At 46.0% G+C, this 21,672-nt stretch overlaps 1 protein-coding gene across 1 annotated transcript; it reads right to left on the minus strand.

Annotated features, from left to right (window-relative positions):
- Positions 1-10,331: 10,331 nt before the first annotated feature.
- On the minus strand, positions 10,332-20,475 carry NUDT7 (nudix hydrolase 7). The gene is made up of 4 exons (XM_080827894.1): positions 20,358-20,475; positions 18,019-18,172; positions 15,779-15,937; positions 10,332-10,999 (listed from the first exon to the last, which is right to left on the minus strand). Exons 1-4 carry the CDS (start codon positions 20,390-20,392, stop codon positions 10,631-10,633), a joined length of 717 nt encoding a protein of 238 aa, XP_080684020.1. The 5' UTR covers positions 20,393-20,475; the 3' UTR covers positions 10,332-10,630.
- Between the last annotated feature and the right edge of the window lie 1,197 nt (positions 20,476-21,672).

Consider the following 21,672-nt stretch of genomic DNA (forward strand, 5'->3'; position numbering starts at 1 on the left):
AAAATAAAAATTGAAATACCTGGGAAATTTTTGACCTCACCACTGATATGATTTCATTATGGTGCTGACCTAATTCTTTGTGGCAAAGAATTGTGACTTGGCCACCTAGTTTTCAATAAAGTTAATCCATTTGTGCATTCAAGATACATTTATGAAGTCCTGACAGAAAATAAAATCTAATAAAAAGTTCCCATACTCACAGAGCTTATGTTCTAGTGGGAGAGACAGGGGAAGAACACAAGTAAATAAACACACAAAAATATTAGATATGGAAATGGTATGCCGAAAATTGCAATAAGGGTATATATAATAGAGAGTGGGATCAGGGTAGGGCTCTCCCAGAAAAGGACAAGTACACCAAGAACTGATGATAAAACCAACACCAGGCATGCAAAGACCAGAGCAGGACCATCCCAAGGAGAGAGGACAGCTGGTGCAAAACCCCTACATAGGGATGACCCTGGCGTGCTTCAGGGAGAGAAGAAACACTGTGTTGAAGGAAGCTAAGTGGCCCAGGGTGAGAGGGGTTGGAGGTGGGCAGGGTCCAGAATGTGCCAGTTTGTCAGCCAGGAAACAAGCATGAACTTCCTTGTAGGCACAGTTGGAAGGTACAAAAAGGGCTTAAGCCAAGAAGTGACATGATTTTGCTCATGTTTTCCAAAGATCACCGCAGATGTGAAGGATGCAGGGTCAAGAATGGACGTAAGGAAGGGGCCAGGTAGGAGGCTGTTGTGGGTCCAGGTGGGAGGTGATGGTGGCTGAAACCAGGTGTCACGGGGGATGCAGAGAACTGGGTGGATTTGGGGTATGACTTGGACACAGAATGAACAAGACTGCTGGAATGCAAGTGACAGAGGTGGAGGGGGAAATCCAGAATCAAAGAGCATGCCAATGGAGCCACTGAGAAAAAATAGTTATTTTGTCTGGTAAGGATTTTTGGAAAAAATTGCTTGTTTGCACTTGTATTATAATATGAAGCATAGTGTGGTTTTTTTTTGTTTTGTTTTGTTTTGTTTGCTGATATGAATAATAGTACCTTCTGTTTATTGAGTACTTACCATGTGCTGGCCATTCTTTCCCTTACTGTGTGCCTAGCGGGGATACACGTTCGCCTCACTTACTAAGTTACAAAATGACCCACGTGTTCCATATGGCCTTTGCCTCTCTGGGGATTGCATTGCCAAGGAAACAGACTATTGAGCACAGGCGGTGAAGCCAAATCCTATTAAATGTGCAATAATTCAAACAAAACGTACAAAGCCAACCAGCACTTGGGTTTGGAATATTGGCTTCCAAATGTCCCCCTCCTAATGCTTAGCTAGGTACCTAATAAGGTTCAACGTTTAGATGCCTGTCTAATTCTACCCAGAGTTCTGGACTTGTACATTCCTGCCCCAAATCCCTGCTCTGAATGTCAGAGTTTTTAATTAATCTCCCCAAATGGCATTTTCGCATAATGAGCTCTCTGCACACTGCTAGCTTCAAACAGTAGACAAAAAGAGATTCTTTTCTTTTCCTCAGTCAGATTTTTTCCTTTGTGAAACGTTTAAGTAAAAGTGCTTAGATACCTATCTATGCTCAAATATGGCTGGAGAAGGTCCAGAATGAGAGGTTACAGAAGTAGAAGTTGTTTAGAGAGCAACTAGTTCAAATCCACTTTATACACAAGAAACTTGAGGTTCGGACAGGTTGATTAATGTCTCCAAGGTCACACAGCATATTCATAGGTAGTGCCAGGGCCAATGCCCCCACTTTCCTGGCTGGTGACCCAAAACTGCCTCTAGGTGTTTCAAGGTTGTTCCTCTCAAACTCCTCCCCACAAAGGTCTACTGACTGCTCCTTTCTTCCTTTCCCACTCTCTTCACCTCCATCTGATCCCATGATCCCCCCGTTCCCCACCCCCTTCTCAAATGCAACTTCCCTCTCCTGCTCCTACCTCCGATCCTATCATCATTCCATCACCACCATTTTTTAGGCTCACCTATCTTCTTACAAGATCAATGCATTTGCAGACCAAAAGTATTTTGCACAAATGTGTTTTTTTAACCCAGCACCTATGAATTTGGCTATAAGCCTGTCCTCACGTGACCCTGTCATTTCATTAAAAAAAAAAAAAAGTTCAGTGGAATGAGGAAAAAGTGTGATTAGAATCCATGTGCCACATCTAGGTGAATTCTTCTTATTTAGGAAAAATCACTGTTAAGCTTTTTGGACGTGGAAGGTAAGTCCTGATGGTCATGAGATGCAGGGAGTCTAGTAAGTAGATACAACTCTTCCACAAAAGAAATGAGTGCCACTGTGGTGGTATGAGTGAAGAGAGCAGAGAAGGCAAGGGCCGGAGGGCTGAGAACAGTGTCACCCTGGAACCTGGTTTGGTAGAAATGGGCAGGACCTTTTTAAGAACAAGAAAACATGATTTTCAAATTTAAGTTCTGCTCTCTCATGTTACAGTCTGCTTACCTGGCGGATGCCCCTCAGTCTCCAACTAAATAAAGGCACACAGGTTTTTATATAAGGCATCTTGCAAAAAACACGGAGAGGTGGTCTGTGATCAGATTTAGGCTGACACTGGGGTGGGGGGAGGAAGGAGAGACCTGAAGATACAGAACAGGGAACTAAGATTCCCTGAAGCTGGAAATTGAGCCAGAGGTGATTCCTGGAAATGTAAGCCCTTAAGGGTTTGAATAAGCCTCAGAACATTAGACATTGAGCTTTGCATTGGAATTACAGTGGGGATTCAAATCAACTTTATCCAAGTGTGCAGGAATGGGCCCCAACCTGTGCCATCCATGCATTGGAGATAGGATGAAGAGGATCTAATTCTTGCCCTCTCGTGCTCCTAGGAAAATATAGCAAGGCAGCTAGGTATGGAAACAACCAAGGTATGAGAACAGCCAAGTTACTGATTGAGGATAGCGCCTCCCTGATTCACTCTGGGCAGGGAACTTTGTCCCCTTTATGCAGTGAATGGGGTTGATTAACAACATGGAGCCATCTTGGGTTGATCTTTGTCAAGTACTCTATCTGGAAAAGACTAGATTTTTCCTCAGCCCACCAGACTGGCTATTTGATTAGAAATAGCTGCCTCTTTGCCTGTTCAGTTTTATTCTTTACCTTAATAAATATGTTTTGATCATCCATTTTTTGCCAAGTGTGGCGCTAAATAGTAGGGTACAATGATGGACCAAAACTGAGACATGATCATGCTATTGTGGAACTCAGAGTCTACAGGAGGAAAGAGACATCAGTCAAGGAATCAGACAAAGGGATGTAATAATGTAGCTGTGATAGGAGTTATGGGGGAGAGGTATATGGTATGGAGAGAACTTATCACCAAGCGAACTGACCTACTTAGGATGCCAGAAGAGGCTTCCCTGAGAAGCTGAGATCTGAACAATGAGTAAGAGCGTACAAGTGGCAAAGGCTAATGTGAAATCATTGCAGACTAAAGAATCAGCTTGTGCAAGAGTCCTGTGGCATTCACGAATTAAAGCAAAGCCAGTAATATAGGAGTGGGATGAGCAGGGAGGGAGTAAGTGATACAATACACAGCTGGAGTAGGTAGGCAGGAGCAGAATACAGGGCTTATATGCTCCATTAGTCTTTCTTGTAAAAACAATGGGAAGTCATCACGATGTCTTGAAGAAAATATGATAATATTTAAATATTTAAATGCTGAAAAAATAACTCTGGCTGTAGGGGAAATTGGTACAGAGCAGTGGTTACCAGACAGATGTTTTGCAGAAATCTACAATGCTTTCAACTAAGTTGATGTCCGTAGAGATATGAAAAACTAGCTTTGACAGATATTCAGAAGGTAAAATCAGTGGAGTTTGGTGACAGTTTGGATGTAGGAGTATCTTAGTTTGAGTTTACTAGAAACTCTAAGACAAAGACTCAACTAATTTATTGGAATATAGAGGACACATTGGTAGGGGATGGGGAAATGAGATAAGAAAAAGAAGGCATCCACTAAAAAGTGAGGCATTAAGCCAGCTCCCATAGTGGATGACTGGAACATAGTTCATTCTCAGAGTCAATGAAGAATCACACCTCAGAATTATCCCACCTAAGGGGTGAAGAAGCTGGACTATTGATATACCCAATTCTTCTAGTCATTGACTGAGGATTGATATGGGGGCCATTAATTTTCAGGCATTTTCAACCTGCCTGCTATAGATTTAGAAAAATCCTTGGGAACAGAGATGTAGGAATTGGCTATTGGAAGTGGTCTGGAGCTCGTTGCATTGATGAGGACCTGGAGATATGGGTGACTATGTCTGCTGGGGAGTAAGGTCAAGGACGGTGTCGAGGACGACTCAGATTTCCAGGCTATTGAGATAGAAAACACTGGAAGGTGTTGCCCACCAGGCAGTGCCATGCCCTGGAAATGCCAACAAGGTAAAGTCATCACTGCCTTCATGGACCTTACAGTCTAGCAGTACTAACTAGTTAGCAACCACTCACTAGAATTTACAGTCTAGTTAGTGAGAACACCCAAGGATGTTCTCCAGAGAGCAGGCAGACAGGCTCTGGTGCTGCCTGTCCTAATCCCAAGGGAATTACTAAACCAATAATACTGATTAAAAGTCTGGGCTGTGTGCCAGTCCCTGGACAGTCAACAGTAGACTGTTTCCATGTTAATCCTTAGGCAGAGGGGAGACCTATTCCTCAAAATTGTGGGGGGAAGTGTTCAGAACCAGGGGGTATTCATATCCTAGGGCTAGTGTAACAAATTGCTATGAACTTGCTGGCCTTCAACAACAGAAATTTATTCTCTTGCTGTCCTTGAGGCCCAAGGTGTTGACAGGGTCACATTTCCCTGAAGACTCTAGGGAAGACACCTTCCTTGTCTCTTCCTGACTCTGGTGGCTCCCGGTGTTCCTGGGCCTGTGGCTGTGTCGCTCCAACCTCTGCTTCATCTTCACGTGGATCCTCCCCTGTGTCTCTATGTGTGTCTCACATCTCCCTCTCCATGCACTGATAAGGTCCACCTTTACATATGGCCCATATATAAGGCCCTTCCATCCAGGATGATCTCATCTCAAGATCCTTAATCACATATGCAAAGACCCTCTTTCCAAATAAAGTCACATTCCCAGGTACTGTGGATTAGGACCTGGAAACATCTTTTGGGGTCACTATTCAATTCACTACAGGGGGCTAAGATAGATTGATAAATGTTTATAAGAGGTTAGGAGCTCTAGGAAAACTATTTCCAGTATATCATTTGGTTCAATATTAGGCCATTTAGATTTATAGTCAGAAAAAAAAAAAATGCAGGCCACTTCTCAGAATGCTTTACAGGCTCTGTGGGATATAGCAGATTTAGAAGAAAAACCCAGGCTGGTGGAAGGAGAGGAAATGAACCCAGAGAGGAATCCATTCACAAATTAATAAATAAACACAAGTGAATTAAGAAAGTAGAACAAAATAACCAGAAAGCTTTGGTTTCACATGAGAAAGAACTGGAAAAAAGAGGGGGGAAAAAGGGAAACAGAAATGCATTGACAACCATAATGAAGTACGGAATAAAGTCTTGACAATATCAAATGAAAAATGAGGAAAGTTATCGTCAAGGAAATATCAAACCAAGGCTATATCTATAAAATAAAAATTTATGAACTTGAATATGAACCCTTTAAAAAGGATCTTTAAATTGCTTCGGGAAATATTTCTTCTTCTTCCACTTGTATCTGGTAGACTCTGACAGGACGGCCACTGCCTAGATTAAAGACACATTGCCACCGATTATTGGCTAACTAACCTTTCAACTCTCACTTTTGGGGCTCACTCATCACTATGCACATGGCCAACAGTGGTTCCTGAGCAAGTATTATGTTCTGGCACTGTTCAGATTCTTCGGAAGATCTAATAGATGTGGCTCAATCACTTAAGTAGACCACACAAGTCAGAGATTACTGGCCACCAAATGAGATATTGCCTTTGGGTTGGCCATCGATCCCTGCTTCATTTAGTCCAGGGGAAGTCAGCCTCAGTCTCTTGGCATGCACATCTGTCCCTTTCTGGGTCATGGCCGGAATAAACACAAAGATACACACATATTAAACAGATAGGCTGAGTGGTGGAACGAAGCTCTGTCCACGCTGTGGTGGAGCATGGGTGATTGAATGGCGGGCACACAGGAACGGACACTTAAAATCTGAGTGCTGTTCAACAGTGGGAAGGGGCAGGGAGGGCGGAGTGGTAATGGGGAGGCAGTCAAGAATTCTGAATGCAGGATACACACGGACCCCATTAGCAACCCAGGTACACCCCGTCGAAGACAGCTGGACTGAGTGATGATCACTCCAGTGATTGTATCGAAACCTTGTGCTATTCTCAGATGAGAAACCAACTGGAAACAAGAATAAGACTTCAGTTCTGTTTAATCATCTTGTCCGAGGGGTGAAGGAAGTTTTCCCCATCTCGGTTCTTTGACTGGAAAGCGGGCAGCACAAACAGAGTTGTTAAATTAGCAAGTATGCCAGCACTTGCATTTATTAATTGGTCGGTTCCACTTTAATTAAAATCATCCTAGCTAATTAGTCATTTCACCGTGTGCAGCGTCAGCTGTGTAAGCTGGAGGACATGATGAAGGCAAAAACAAACACTGCTCTCCCTCCAATTTATTAAGTTTGTATTGTATTTCCCTCCCATGCAGGGAATCAAGGGAAACAAACTTAACCTTCTGTTCTTGCCTCTGTCCTTATGAAGCAAGCCTCGCCTTGGAGTCAGTGGGTAATAGTAAATAGTAATAGGCTCCCAAAAAATTCATACATGTGGGCTGGGATGTTGGCTCTCCCATTTACGAACCGTGTGACCAGGGGCAAATATTTAACTTCTCTGGTCCTCAATTTTTCTCTCTAAAAATGGGAATAAGAATAATGCTCACTGCAGAGATCTGGTGTGAGGGTTAAAGGAGTCATCAAAGTAAAGGGCCAGGTATAGCACAGGTGCTTAACCAGTGTTAGTCCCTCTCATCACCATCACCATGCTGTTCACTTGGGTAGTATCTCCTTATCCAGCAGGGCTCAGGCCCACCACCACCTCCTTTGAGATGGTCCCCTGAGTCCCACATCTGAGTCAGGTGTCCCTCCTCTCTGTGTCTGAATGTTTATTCCTATCCCGAAACTGTATTTGATTCTCCAGTCTACATGTGTGGCACACACCCCATTGGTGAGCAATCGTGGTTATTTTATTTTATTTTTTTAAGATGTTATTTATTTATTTGACAGAGGGAGAGGGATCACAAGTAGGCAGAGAGGCAGGCAGAGAGAGGGGGAAACAGGCTCCCCGCCGAGCAGAGAGCTCGATGCAGGGCTCGAGATCACAACCTGAGATCACAACCCAAGCCGAAGGCAGAGGCTCAACCCACTGAGCCACCCAGGTGCCCCCGTGGTTATTTTAAAAGATTCAAATAAACACAGTATTTTTCTAGGATATGGTGTATCTTCAAATGGCTACCAAGTTAGTAGGACATAAACACTTACTAAATTATGTTGGATGTAACAATGTAACAAACAAAATTAGTCAGGATTTCTTTTGGCCTACATGCACCTGGAAAAAATTACCGAGATGTCAAGGATGCTCACTGTGAACCGAGAAAGTTCGGGAACATTTGGCATAAGGAAATGATGATGTGCCGAGCCAGAGAAATGACAATACTTGAGATTATTGTCGTACTGTAACCTGGTAGTCATACTAATGCCGTAATTCCTAGCTAACCGGTAGCTGAGCCCTTTCTACTTCCCAGGCATTATTCTGAGCACTTAGTGGAGCTTTCAGTAAAGGTGACACATGTATTCACTCCTTTAATCCCTTCAAAAGGCCTAAAACAAATGTTTCTTTCTCCCACTTATGGAAGAGGAAACTGAGGCCTGTAGAGAATGAGTCACTTGCTAAGGGGTCACTGAACGGGCCGATGCCGGAGCTGGGATTCAGATGTGGGCATCCTGACTCTCGGACTCACTGCTCTCAACCACCTGCTTACCGAGGCTGCAGGGAAGCAAAGGAGACAGAGCGGAGCTGTCTGGATGGCAATCTGCAGAATTTAGGGACTAGAGACAGTAAATGTTTTGGAATGTTCGCCTAGCCCACTTTCTTCAAAAATGCTCCTCCCCACACCCTGATGACTCTCAGGACTTGGAGTTGAGCGCGTTTGTGGTCCCAACCCCCACCCTTGACCATGTCCACAAGTGACAGGAAACCTGCCTGGTGACCCAAGTTAGGCTAAATGAAGCTTCCTCCAGGGACCAGGAGACTGACACACTGAGCTGCATGGCCGTATCAGTCAACCCAGATGGATGGTTCTTGCCCCAGGAATGGTAGGACGCAAAAGAGAAGGTTTACAACTTCTTGCTTTTGAGGTCACTAGCTGGGGTGCTCCTTCCCCACTGCTATGCTTCTTGAAGCTGATTTGTTCAGTGGTTTTGCAGATTCCCTGAGATCTTTGCCCAGCCAGTAACCTTTCATTTGAGCCAGATTTGCTAGATTTCCATTCTTTTTAACCAAAGGATTTTGTTTTAAAGGTTTTATTTATTTATTTGACAGACAGAGATCACAAGCAGGCAGAGAGGCAGGCAGAGAGAGAGGAAGGGAAGCAGGCTCCCTGCTGAGCAGAGATCCTGATGTGGGGCTCGATCCCAGGACCCTGAGACCATGATCTGAGCTGAGGGCAGAGGCTTTAACCCACTGAGCCACCCAGGCACCCCTAACCAAAGGATGTTTAACTAGAACCCTGAACATAGATGTCCTAAAATAAAGAAAATACACTAAAAAAGAAAAAAAAAGGGGGGGCAAGGGGAGGCAATACCTCCATTGCTAAATATCAAGCCCCTTGAATTGGGTGTCATTCTGATTGTAGACTTGGGCTGGGCCAACGCCTCTTAGAAACCAGGCGATCTGAGGAGTTCACAAAAACAAACAGTTCAGGAAGGCGGCTTTCTGCACTGCCAGAGGGGTCAACAACCTACCAGGCAATTACACTGCTGTCAGATTGTAAATACACATTTGCAAATGCCTCTATAATTGCTCGGAAACAGTTTAGGCCTATTCATGCAGGGCCGGTTACTGAATGTTAATGGAGATGCTTACCCAACATCTGCTTTCAAGGTTGGAGCCAGATTTGTGCCATTTCCATGTTTATGGGTATAAAGCAGCCCATCGGTCATTTTTCCTCTGCCAGGACTCAGGAAAGAAAAACTGTGAAGCCGTGGGCAGGCAGTTGCATGGCTGATCGATGGGTTTGGTGCGGCCATCACATTTTCAGCTAGACCAGGATCTTCCTAAAACAAGTTCGGCATTCTGAAACTCTTGTAGCAGTCGGTAAGATAGAATAATTGCTGTCACGGACTTAAGGTTATGTTGCTTTATGCACTCGTCTCCCTGACCTCGTGCAGGATGGTTAACAGTACAGTTAAATGAAGAAATTCCCGCTGACTCGAAAGCACGAGATACGGAAAGGCCCTCGTAAGAAGCGGTGCGTCTCCAGGGATGCAGTGCAAAATGTCTGTCTTTTTGACTTTGTGTCTGGGGCTTGTGCTCGAAACCGGTGTTTTTCTGCTTTCCTCCTCTGAAGACAGAGAACATTATCTCTCCCGACTGGTGGGCATATGGGCCTCTGAAGTTCCTTCATTTCAGTTGCTCTGGATGACGACTGCTAAACCCATCAATACCCACAGCATCTTGTACATGTCACAGAACCCATGTGTGAAAGGTCCCATTATCCCAAATTCTAACTGCTGGTAACACTTCAAGTTTGGGTGAACATCCATTGAGCCATTTTCAAGTGTTATGGTATATTAGGGTGATAGCTCTGCTCTAACAAAATGACCCCAAATAACAGTGGCAGAAATGACAGAATTTTATTCTTCTCTCACGTAACAGGTCCAACTGAACGGCACACAGGGTGACAGGTTGCTTTACTCTAAAGAGGCATTTAGAGATCCAAACTCCCACCCCCTTTGGGTTCTGCCATCCCCCCAGGCATTGTCCTCATTTGTATGGTCAAGGCTAGGCCGCAGGTAAATCTATGTTGAAGCTTCTCAAAAGGGTCCAAGGAAGCTGGCTTCTCTCTCCCAATGGAGATGACCTGCAGGGTCAACTTTCACTCACATCCCATTGGCCCAGATTAAGTTCCAGAGCTTACATTTAACTGTAAGGAATCCTGGGTAATGCTGTTTCTCCTGGGGAGTTAGGAGCTTTGCTTTGACTCCACTGCCAGGGAGGAAAATGTGGATAGCTTCTGATGGCTGGCCAGAAGTTTCTAGTCATGTGGAACAACAGACAGAAAGGGATTACCTCCCACAAATAAAATAAATGCCACATGGTCATATATTCAACAGATATTTATTAAGTGCCTACTATGTGCCAGATACATGTGTAGAAAAAAAATATTAACATACTGTGGATGAAATTATGCAACACCATGAACACATTTTTCCACCTTTGAAAAACCTTTCGCTCTCTCAGATATTACAGGGCAAGTAGGAAAAAGGCAAGGGTTTTCCCCTTCATGTCGCAGGAGAAATAGTTGCACCTGTCAGTTTCCAACAGCTCACATTATTGTTGTTCTTACGGATAAGCACACACAAACTCCTCCCGGTTATCCAGATGGTGGTCTCGTAAGTCATAACTTACTTGTAGCATGCTTCTTTAGTTTCAGGAAGATCTCTTCAGAGGATGAAACTAGATCATTGAGATTAAACTCCATTTCAAAGATGGGTTTTTCCCCCAAAATAATTAAGGCAAGGAACAGGGCAAATTTTGCAGTTATCCCGTTGATTTGGTAAATGACACCATCTTCAGGGTTTGTGTACTCAAAGCAATGAATAAGAATGTGATGACCATAGCGTGTCAGGTAGTTCTGGTGGTAGACGTGTGGATGCAGGAAATAGTCCAGAGGCACTAGGAACACACTCTTAACTTCGTCGGGATTAGGCTGGGCCTGGAAGTGGTGGTCTAGAAATCCTACAACTGGGGTTATCAGTGTGTCGCTCTAAAAGCAGAAAACAAAATACACAAATTAAGAAAACAGTCCAAAGCAGTCAGTGATACAAGGTGGGGAGGGAAGGAGGAAGAATTTGCTCCAGACATGAACAGTCCTATCCCCTGTAAAATGGGGGTAGTCTCACCCCTCCTGAGGCAGTGTCTGTGAGATGACTTTGAAAGTGTATTTTTGTGAACATATGGGTATAATCTTTTGGAAGAGCAATCTGACAATGTTGTAAAAATGTGGTCCCTTTGACCTAGCAATTGAATTTGTATAAATATATCTGTATGATAAATTCCTACCATTGAGAAAAGATACAAGACCGAAGCATTTTTTTAAAGATTTTATTTATTTCTCTGACAGAGAGAGTGCGAGCAAACAAGCACGGGGAGCAGCAGAGGGAGAGGGAGAAGCAGGCTGTCCTCTAAGCAGGGAGCCCGACACGGGACCCTGGGATCATGACCTGAGCCCGAAAGGTACACGCTTAACTGAGCCACCCAGGTGCCCCTGGACTGAAGCATTATTTGCAACAGCCCCAAAGTCTAAAGTTAGCAGTCCTCCACTGATGGACATTCAGGGTAGGTCAATTACAAGTGTATCTTTATAAGGGGATACTCTGCAGCCCTCAAAATGAATGTGAGACACCTTTCCCTGTCAGTACAGACAAGGATGTACCATCTTATCAATAGAAAAGTGACATATTAACTGTGGCATACACCCAATTATGGGAAATTGCATTTATAATTATATATGAACTATTTTACCTAACAGATGTTTATAAGTGGGGGGGCGGGGATTTCTATTTATAACCACAATTGCTTGCAAATGAATGCAGGGTGTTATTAAGTGAAAGACCTGCTGGGAATCTCTAGGGGGAGGCCTGGGGTTTAGTGTAGGAGCTGCATAATAATAAGATAAAAGCTGCATAAGCTTGAAGTGGAAAGGCAGAAGAATCTGGAGTTCTTAGGGAGGGGCATATGGAGAGAAAGGGGCTGGGAAAAGCCAGGGCTATACCTTGAGGCTGGGACAGGAGAGCAGGATAAACAGGTCTGTGGAAAATTCTCAGGGGAGTGACAGCTGAAGCATGTTTAAGAACAGTGATCACTCAAGACCATTAACTGAATTAATGGTGAAAGTCGATGTCCAGGCCAGGAGTGGAAGATGGGAGCATCGACTTCAGCCATCCTTTGGGTGGGAAATCTGGGGTCCTAAGTGGCCCCAGGGCAGAAGCGACACTCCCCTAATGGCAATCACCACCTGGCCCTGGGTGAACACTCAGCCTCTTGGGCCACAGAGCTCCCCAGAAGCGGTCTCTGGGAGTTGGGGAACACTCGGATGCAAGTGATTTCTTAAGGAACTGCTCTCAGGACAAAGCAGGAGGTCAGGAGGAAGGCAGGCGAGGGCCCTGCGGGGCATCTGGGGTAAAGTCCACCACAGAGCTGGGCTGTCATGCCCCTCAGCACAGCCACTGGTGAAGGACTGAGCGGCCAAGTGTGTTCTCAGGCCCTCCAGGCTCCCTGTGAGCAGGGAAGGGGGGAAAGCTGCAGGTGTGAGCTTTCAGAAACATAATTAAGAATATGAAAAGGACATGCTGGACAGAACTCACAGTGTTGGTTCAGCGTGCAGTTTGTGGCTGCTGTCACCATGAAGTGACCACAGCCTCTGGGGCGCTGGTCTAGGACCCAGCACCCTCTCCCTGCTTCTGCACGACAGCATGACCCTGAAGGAGCTTTAACAGTGGAAATCAGAGACCTGTGCAACCTGCTCAAGGTCAGGGCCAGCTAGTACTTGGCAGAAACCGGGATTCACCAGCCTGCTGCCCACACTCTAGAGCACAGTGCTGATGGGCTCTGAAGACACAAACATCGCCACATTTCAAAGAGATGACACACCAGCCTCACACATGGCTTACACACTGCTGTGGAGACCTCTCAGCTGAGGGCTTCCCAAGGGCTGAGCTAGGAGCACAAATTCATCCTCACTCTATGGGCCAAACTGCGAGGCACCGGTGTGGACAAGCAACTTAGCGTGGCCAGTGCTGGCCCTTGGCCTCGCTTGTCAGAGTCTGAGGAAGTAACTGGTGGGGAAAAAAAAATCAAAGCCGCAAAGGGAGAGAATGGTTTGAGACTGAAAGTTTCAGAAGAGAAGTCAGGCACGTTTAGCATGGTTCAAGGTTAGAGAAGTCAGAGAGGCTTTAGAAATCTGTGGATGAAAAGCATGTCTGGACACACAGTTCCCAAAATACAGGTGTCTGTCTTGGAAGGAGAAAAGGACGCGGGATGCATGGCATACATTGTGGGACCAAGGAAAGACCGAATTTCAGCCACTTGCTCAAGTGGAATCCCGTGGAGACTGGCTGCTGCTGCGGCCACAGAGACGAGGCACACTTCAGGGCCCCTGGAAGAGGCCACATGCTTTTAGAAACATTCCCAGGAAAGGACACACCACTGAAAGGCACCGGTATGTTTACAGGAATCGAAGCTTCAGAGGGGGCGAAGTGAAGAAGAATGAATGGAAATGTATCGGCCATGTACAGAAAAGAAGGAGACAAGTCTCCTGAGGCCGTTGCAAAGAGCGGTACGTACGTACCTGTACGGCAGAGGGACGCCGGGGGTGGGCTTGGAGGCCCATCGCCCACTAACCTACAGGGCTAGCACAGGTGGCAAACAGCCAAGAGCTCCTCCTCAAGCTCTGACATCCAAAAACCTCTGCGGACATCGCCATGTTCCCCGGGGGACAAAATCAGCACGAATTAAAACCCACCGGATTAGGTTCTGCTTTTACGTGTCTATCAATTACACTTTTGTAATTTTTTCTTGCACTAGATTTTTTAGTACATTTTGCACTACATTTAAAAGATCTGCAAGGTCCGAAGAACAAACCCACGCTCGCTGGCACTTCCAAACACAGGATCCCGCTCTTGAAAGCCTTTGTTCATTCTAACTTCTTGATAACGTGACTGGCATTATTATATCAAGAGGAGGTCATTTTAGAAAGCTCCGGCTTCAGGAGCGTCTGGCCCACTGAGATCTCCTGAGGACCAGACATTCTCCTGTGGAGACTGTTGTATTCTGCCCCTCACAGGCAGGACTCAGTAGCTCCCGGCTGCCTTGGGAATGGAGTTACTCTCACCGTGGGAACTTTCTACCATGAGGGTTCAATTTGTCGACAGAGTTTTAAAATAAATCCTCCCAAATAGGCCAGGGGATTTGCAGAAGCTGAGCAGAGGGGGTTCCCATTAGAAAACACAGTTGCCTAGGAAGTAACTGATACATTTCTTGTCCTAATCCCACGTTTTCTCCTCTCATTTAGGAAACATTTATTTGAGAGGCCATTAGTTTCTTCCAAACTAAATCTCCCTTGAGTGGTGACCTTTCTGTTTTGAAAATGGACCTATTAAGATAGATGGCTCAGCATCACTCACCATCACAACACTGTGCCACCAAGACTGGGAGGCAAATGGAACATCAAAGATGGTGAGAACCACTGGTTTTCTAATTGTTATGCATCGGTGGGACTCTCCTCTGGAAATGAAAATGTACCTGAAAGTCCAATGTATAAAACATACAGTTTATCCCTACTTCCAATATGTGATTAGAGCACTGCCCTCTGTGTTATTATTCCCCCAAACTCAAAACCCTAGCTTAACCATGAGGAAAACATCAAATAAATCCAAACGGAGAGGCATTCTACAATATACGTGACCAGTGCACCTCAGAAGTGTCAAGGTCTTGAGAATAAGGAAAGTTTAAGAAACTGTCACAGACCAGAGACTAAGGAGATATGACAATCAAATACAACATGGTATCCTTGATGTGATCCAGGACAGAAAGGAAGACATTAGTAGAAAAATTAGTAAAAGGCAAATAAAGTGTGGAGTTTAGGTAATAGCAGCGTACTAACATTGGTTTCTTAGTTGTGACAAGTAGACACCAGTGGCATGAGATGTTAATGATAGGAAGAAATGGGTTTGGGTATATGAGAACTCTCCATAGTATCTTTGCAACTTTTCTGTAGATCTTTACCTATTCTAATATTGCAAGTTTATATTAAAAATTTTAAACCAATAAAATAATGTTGTTATCCAAGCACAAATTTACAACATTTACTCCTTCTAAAGTCAATTAATGCAAGTCATAAGCTCATGTGAAATAAGATCTGGATATTATATCAGCCCCAGAATTCATTTTGTTGCGTTCGTGGTTTGTTTGTTTTTCATGTATACAATCAAGGAAATCCTGATTCATAGCAAAATGTAGTTACAAATAGTAATAGTTCTTAGATAGCTTGCCTAGTGATCTCAGGGTAGTGCTCAATTAATGTGATATGGAGAAGCTTGATTCCAAAATATGTATAAAAATGAGTACTCAGGACAAAAGTAAGGCACTGGTGGCCTCCAAGGGGCTAAAATTTGGAACACAGCATGCTCAAGTGTGTGATATTTTTTTCAAATGAATTCTCAAAAGAAATGTATATTGGCAAAAAATAAATGTCAACTGAATCTTAAAGAATTCTGAAGTATCTATGGGGTTCCACAGAATCCAGTTTGAAAACCACTGATGGAGTTCAATCCTTTCATTTCTGGATGGGATAAGAGGGGCCCAGATGGGCAAAGGGGCTTGCTCAAGGCCACTTAGCTCACAAGGGGCAAAACCCACATAAGAGCGAGGCTCTTGAGTTTGTGGACAGCACTGTCTTGCTTGGCTGCACGTGGAATGCTAATGATCACGGGTCCACCGGGTAGCCATGAGGGCGGAAGCAAGCCAGGTCCACTCTAGCACTTACGTCAAGCAGATATGGCACCAGGCAGCAGACAGTCTCCACTTGATGAGGATGTAGCCCTACTTCCTCCTGGGCTTCCCGGAGCGCCGTGGCCACATCATCCACATCTGCAGGTTCAGACTTGCCTCCAGGGAAGCAAACTTCTCCAGGTGACCTTCGTAGCTAGATATCAAAAAGAGCTTCCATTTGGGATCGTTCAATAAGTAGTTACTGAACTTCAGTTTTGTGCCAGAGACCACTCCCACCCTGGTGGTAATAAGCGGGGGAGTAAGACCCCCCCAATTTTTTACCTGAATCCTTTTAAAAGATGACTTTTGAGAACTTCCTTCACTTGTAATTTTTCCATAGGCAAGAAAACATATCTACGCTGATGGGGGAGAAAAGCCAAAAGGAAGTAGAATAAAAAGGGCAATGTTATCAGTAGACAGCCTTGACTGAGTGCTTACCCTGCTCTGGACATGCTGCTTCACAAGTTTCTCCACTGAACCCTCAGAACAGGGCCACATGCTGGTATTTTTTTAAAGCTTTTTTTTTTAATTGAGGTGAAATTTACATAACCTAAAATGAACCATTTTACTTATTTTTTATTTTTTAGAGAGGGAGAGAGAAAGTGAGTGGGGATGGGGTGTGGGGGGCAGAGAGAGAAGGAGAATATGAAGCCGACTCTGCTGAGTGTGGAGCCCGACGGGGGCTCGATCTCAGGACCCTGCGATCACCCGGGCTAACTTGCCTCTAGGTTCCAGAGCTGGTGGGAGAGCCCACAATGAAGCAGAAGGGAGCGAGGACAGGTGCCCCTTCCCCATTTACTGAGAGGAAACCCATGAACCCTACTTGTATGACTTCAGGGACAGGTGTAGCTCCAGCAACACCTGGGAAGGAATTTCTTTAGACAGGTGTTTAGATTTAAATACTCTTTTTTTGTTTTTCATGTGATCTTTGCACACCAGAGTTTATGGTCTAAGATGATTCTCACATAACAATCAACAAGCAAAGTTATCTGGGTGAAAAAGTAACCAGAGATCCATTTCGGTCTGGCCTCAGTTGTCTACATTGTTTGTCTGATAGTTCGAAAAAGAACACTGACGTCCTTCTCTGCTCTTTGGCAGAGCTGAGAACAGACCCAGGTCCCCTGGTTTCCTGTTAGGTTATCTCTTGTTGGAACCTGGATTTTCTTACCTCCTGTGTTTATGTGACTGTTGCCTGACCCAGACCCAGAAGAACCCAAACCCACAAAACTTAGCTGATTTCTTGGCTTTCTTTTTCCCCCTCACGGGATACTGTTCATTGATGTTCTGCTTCAAAAGCCATGCTCTTATGGCCTATTTTCATTTTTGCACTTGGATAACTTTGAAGTTACTGGTTCCCCAGCTTTTCCTCAGAAGCAACTCAACAGCAAAGGAGAATGACTATATCCAGGGGTGTACCCAAGGGAACTCCATTCCCAGCCCAACATTTCTTTAAAAGTAGAATGGTTTCTCTGAAAACCTCAGGCCTTGTCTGCTAATGGCAATAGTGAGGGCAGCTGAAACTGACCAGAATCCTTGCCAAGTGCTGGGGCGGGTTTAGGTGCTTTCCATTTGTTTCCCTGGGAAATCTTCACAGTAGCCCTACAAAGCAAGCAGGAGTGTTCTGTCCTCCCTCTGCAAGTAAAGAGACTGTAGCACAGAGAAGTAACTAGGACAAAGTCACAGAACTGGCAAGGAGAGAGCCTGAATTCAAACATGGGCAGCCAGCTTCGGTGCTCAGGCTGTTAATTTCTGTGCTCTAGAATTTTCACATTTTACCTGGGGTGGGAGGCTTAAAGAGTGGCTGTTGGCAGTGGCACTGTACCCCTCATTCCTGCCATCAGGGACACCTGGGGAAATCTGTGGTTGTCACAAGGGGTATGGGTGTCTGTATTATTGGCCCCTAGTGCCTATAGCCCACGGATGATCCTAAACATTGCACAATGCACAGAATAACTCCCACGGCAAAGAGTTACCCAGCCCAAAGGCCAGTAGCACCAAGGTTAAAAAACCCTGGTCTAAAAGTATTTCAAACTACTTGCTAGCTAAATTACTTATCTTTCTAAAACTTCTCCCCCAAAACGCCATGTTACCCTGTGGCTTCTTGCGCCCCTGAACACAATCTTGAAAGTTCACTTGAGAATCCACGGCCCCAAAATGTGTGCAAGTGGCAAATAATTTTAGTGAGGTTTTCAAATGTCCTGGAACTTGAATGGCAGGAGCCTTTTGGTCACCTACCTTCTCCGACCGGAGGGTGAACAACAGTTGGAGTTTTCCTTCTTTGGCCAACAATGGTAAAAGGACAGAATATTTGTTAGACGACAAGTGAGAATATTTGGTTCCAACATCATGCTTTTTTAAGCGGGCCTTAGCATCATCTATCAAACTTTTTCTAAAATGGAAACAAACCAAACATTTTAGTAACCAGAGTTAGGATAAAAAGCTCCTAGTCCTGCCTGTGTTTCTGTTTCACTGTGTGTCTTGGAGCTTACCATTTCTGACCCTCACTGTATTTTTTTAATAGCACAGCAGAAATGATAACACCCAAATCACATGACTGTTGGCAAGATAAAATGAGCAAAAAAGGACTCAGAAGACACAAGGGCACTTGTTTGGTACACAAGGGCACTTTGAAACTTAATTAGAAATTACGGTGAAATACTCTTTCAATGAAGCAAGAGTTCAATGTTGAATTCTTAAGTATATTTAAGTAAGACAGGTTTGGTAAACAAGTCACTGTAAGGTTAGACAACTGTCAGGTTAAAGACTTTTTCTTAACCTGGCCCTTACGTTATCAAACCCTTATGTCTTCAACTGCCTTATAACAGTGGTTCCCAAACTTTAGTGGCAACAGACTCACCCAGAGGGCTAGGCCCACCCCAAAACCGTGGTTCAGTAAGTTTGGGGTGGGGCCTGGAAGTTAGCATCAAACTCCCAAGCCATGGTGATGCTGATGTTGTGAACCAGGGGAACCCACTTTGAAGACCATTACTGATAATGTGCAAGTATCTGGATTCATAATAAGCACAGTGGGTGCCCTGAACACATGACGGTGAATGTGTTGGTCCTTCTGACTGGTGTATTTTGTTGCTGCTTTGTGTAGTAGTTTAAATAGTGCTCCCCCAAAATTCATGTCACCCAGAAGACTCAGCATGTGACTGTATTTGGAAATAGTATCTCGCAGGTGTAGTTATGGATCTTTAGATGAAATCATCCTGGGCTCTAAATGCAGTGATTGGCGTCCTTGTAAAAGGAGAGAACACACACACACCCACACCCACACCCACACCCACACACAAGAGGGAAGAAGGCAATGTGAAGACACAGGCAGAGACAGGAGTGATGTTACCCCAAGCTCAGCAACATCAACATCCATCAGAAGCTGCCAACGGGCAGGAAGTGTCAGACATCCAGCCTCAGAACTATGGGAGAATAAATTTCTGTTGTTTTAATCCATCACATTTGTGGTACATTGTTAGGGCAGCCCTAGAAACTAACAGTTGGGTTTTAATTTTTCTGGGGGAAAGGCAGTCTTGCATCATGAGCGAAAGCAGAAATTTAAGTCAGGCAGAACTGGTTTTCAGGGGCTTAGGAATAACCTCTCCGAGCCTTGTTTTCCTCACCTGTGACACAGGTGGAGCTATTTGTGAGCATGTGATGACACTGTTAGCATACTGTGACTGGCACTCTGCCAGGGCCGGACGAATCGTAACCACTGTCATCAATGTCTCAGACATTAGATGGGCAGTGGTTTGCGGGAGGTGTCTGCCATCCTGTGCCTGTCTGCGCGGCGGGTTGCTCCTTTAAAGTGGCTGGGTGACAGCAGCGGATTTCAAAAAACGACTAAACACCTAAAAAGAACCACAGCATGCTGGCACCGGAGGGGATGCCGGGGTGCATCCCATGTGCACCAGCCCGCGGCCAGAAAACCGGCCCGCCAGTTTGCTCCGCGCCAACTGAGTGTGACTTTTAAGAGGCCCCAGAACGGGCCGGAGGGACCAGCGGTAGCAAAAGTCTGCAAAAACGTGCCTGTCCATATTTGGGGCTGGTCCTTGGAATAACCACCACGAAGAAAACAGATAGCAGCAGCCACCCTGTTCTGAGCACGCGCTCATCCTGCGCACTTTCCACGCTTTTCTCCTTCTAGCCTCACTACGGCCCGGAGAGGCGAGGACTCGATCCTGGCCATGGGCCCAGAGAGGTTAGCAACTGGGAGACCCAGGGTCACCTCTGCAAGTGGCCACCAGGGCCTTGAGCCCGGAGCCGCCTGGCGCAGGCTTATGATTTCTGGAGGTCAAACTCCAGAGAAGCCCTGAGCTGAAGAGGGAAGGCAGTTGGGCAGGGGGACACGCTCTGCCCGCGGGGAAGGGGCGCGAACCTATGAGGCTGGGTGTGAGCCCATGGGGCCAGAGCTCGGCCGCCCCGGGCCCGCGAGCAGCCAAGTAGGCTAAGCGCCCGAGCGCAGGCTCTGCGGGTAGGTGGGCTCGGCAAGAACAGACCCGGCCGAAAGGCCCCGGCACCGCGGTCAAGGCTGGGCCAGGCCCTGCTCGGAGCGCCAAGGGCCGGGGAGGCTTTACCTGAGCCGCTCCGGGGATGCACAGGGTCGTGACATCTTCTAGGGAAAAGTTTGTTTCCGGACAGAGACGCCTCAGAAGACCTCAGCAGGGCGGGCATGCGCAGAGCAGCCGCGGCCTGGGGCTGGGGGAGAGGCGGGGCCTAGAAGGTGGGGCCTAGGAGGCGGGGGTTGAGGCGGGGCCTAGGGCCTTAAGGGAGGGGCGGGGGAGGGGCGGGGCGGAGGATGGGGCGGGACGGAGGGAGGGGCGGGACGGAGGGTGGGGCTTAGGGCTGGGCGGTTTGGGGTTGCCCAACGCGGTGTCTGCTCAGCAGCTTAATCTTCCTCGGAAGGAGAAGCAGATGAGGAGTTCTAAGGGTGATCGTTGTAAAAAAAAAAAGGGAAGGGGAAGAAACGCACAAATGCAGTGCCGGTGGTTTGAGAGATTCTGATACCCGCATTCACTGTCGCTAGGAGGTTAAGTTGGTTCAGCTTTTCTGAGCAGCAGTTCACTGAGCGCCTACTATGTGCTAGCATGATGGGGCTCCCACAGCGAGCCAAAAGACCCGTGGTGCCTACAGACAAGTGGGAGAGAGAGAGATGGATCACACAATTGCATAGATAAAGCAGAGACCTTTAATCCTTGAAAAGCATATGAGGGAGAAACGCTGGTGAACCCGGTCAGAGAGGGCTTAGCAGAGAAGATGGAAATGGGGTGGACCTGGAAATCAGCTGTGCACCACGTGTGGTACTCAGACCAGAGCGTGAGCATCAATTACCTGCGCGCTGTTAAAAATGTACATTCTGGGGACCACCCCAGAGCTGCTGGGTCAGCCCCAGCAGCCTGGACTGTAAGGGGAGCATGATCATCAGAGAGCTACTGCAAGGTATGTGGGGAAAGTAAGTAACAGAAAGGGGCAGGGGAGAGGCTTCCAGGAAGAGAACAAGTCTGTGCAAAGACCCCAGAAGTGGCTAGGAAAGAGTGAGTGGGAAGAAGCCTGGTTTGAGCTGACACTTGTAAGACACCAGACATCAGAGAATTAAAGCCAGGCTGACTTCTCCATCAGGCAGAGGCACAGGAGGTACGATGCCTGGGGGCCACAGGAACTTTGGGGTCTCACAAAACTGTTTCAATTTATATTCTTTTAAAATCAGAAGGAGAGGGGCACCTGCATGGCTCATGAGCGTCTGCCTTGGGCTCAGGTGGTGATCTTGGAGTCCTGGGTTAGAGGACCTAGTTGGGCTCCCTGCTCAGCGGGGAGTCTGCTTCTCCCTCTCCTTCTGCCCCTGCCCGCCTCCAGCCCCCTCTCAAATAAATAAATGAATAATATTTAAAAGCA

The sequence above is a fragment of the Martes martes genome (genome assembly GCF_963455335.1).
Source record: "Martes martes genome assembly, chromosome: 17".
In the NCBI taxonomy this organism is placed as follows: domain Eukaryota; kingdom Metazoa; phylum Chordata; class Mammalia; order Carnivora; family Mustelidae; genus Martes; species Martes martes.

Coding starts and splice junctions, on each gene's coding strand:
- NUDT7 (XM_080827894.1), bottom strand. CDS start 20,392: ATGTCACGACCCTGTGCATCCCCGGAGCGGCTCAG. Junction 15,938..18,018: donor TCACCCTCCGGTCGGAGAAG/GTAGGTGACCAA, acceptor TTTGATATCTAG/CTACGAAGGTCACCTGGAGA. Junction 11,000..15,778: donor TGGTGCCATATCTGCTTGAC/GTAAGTGCTAGA, acceptor TTCTGCTTTTAG/AGCGACACACTGATAACCCC.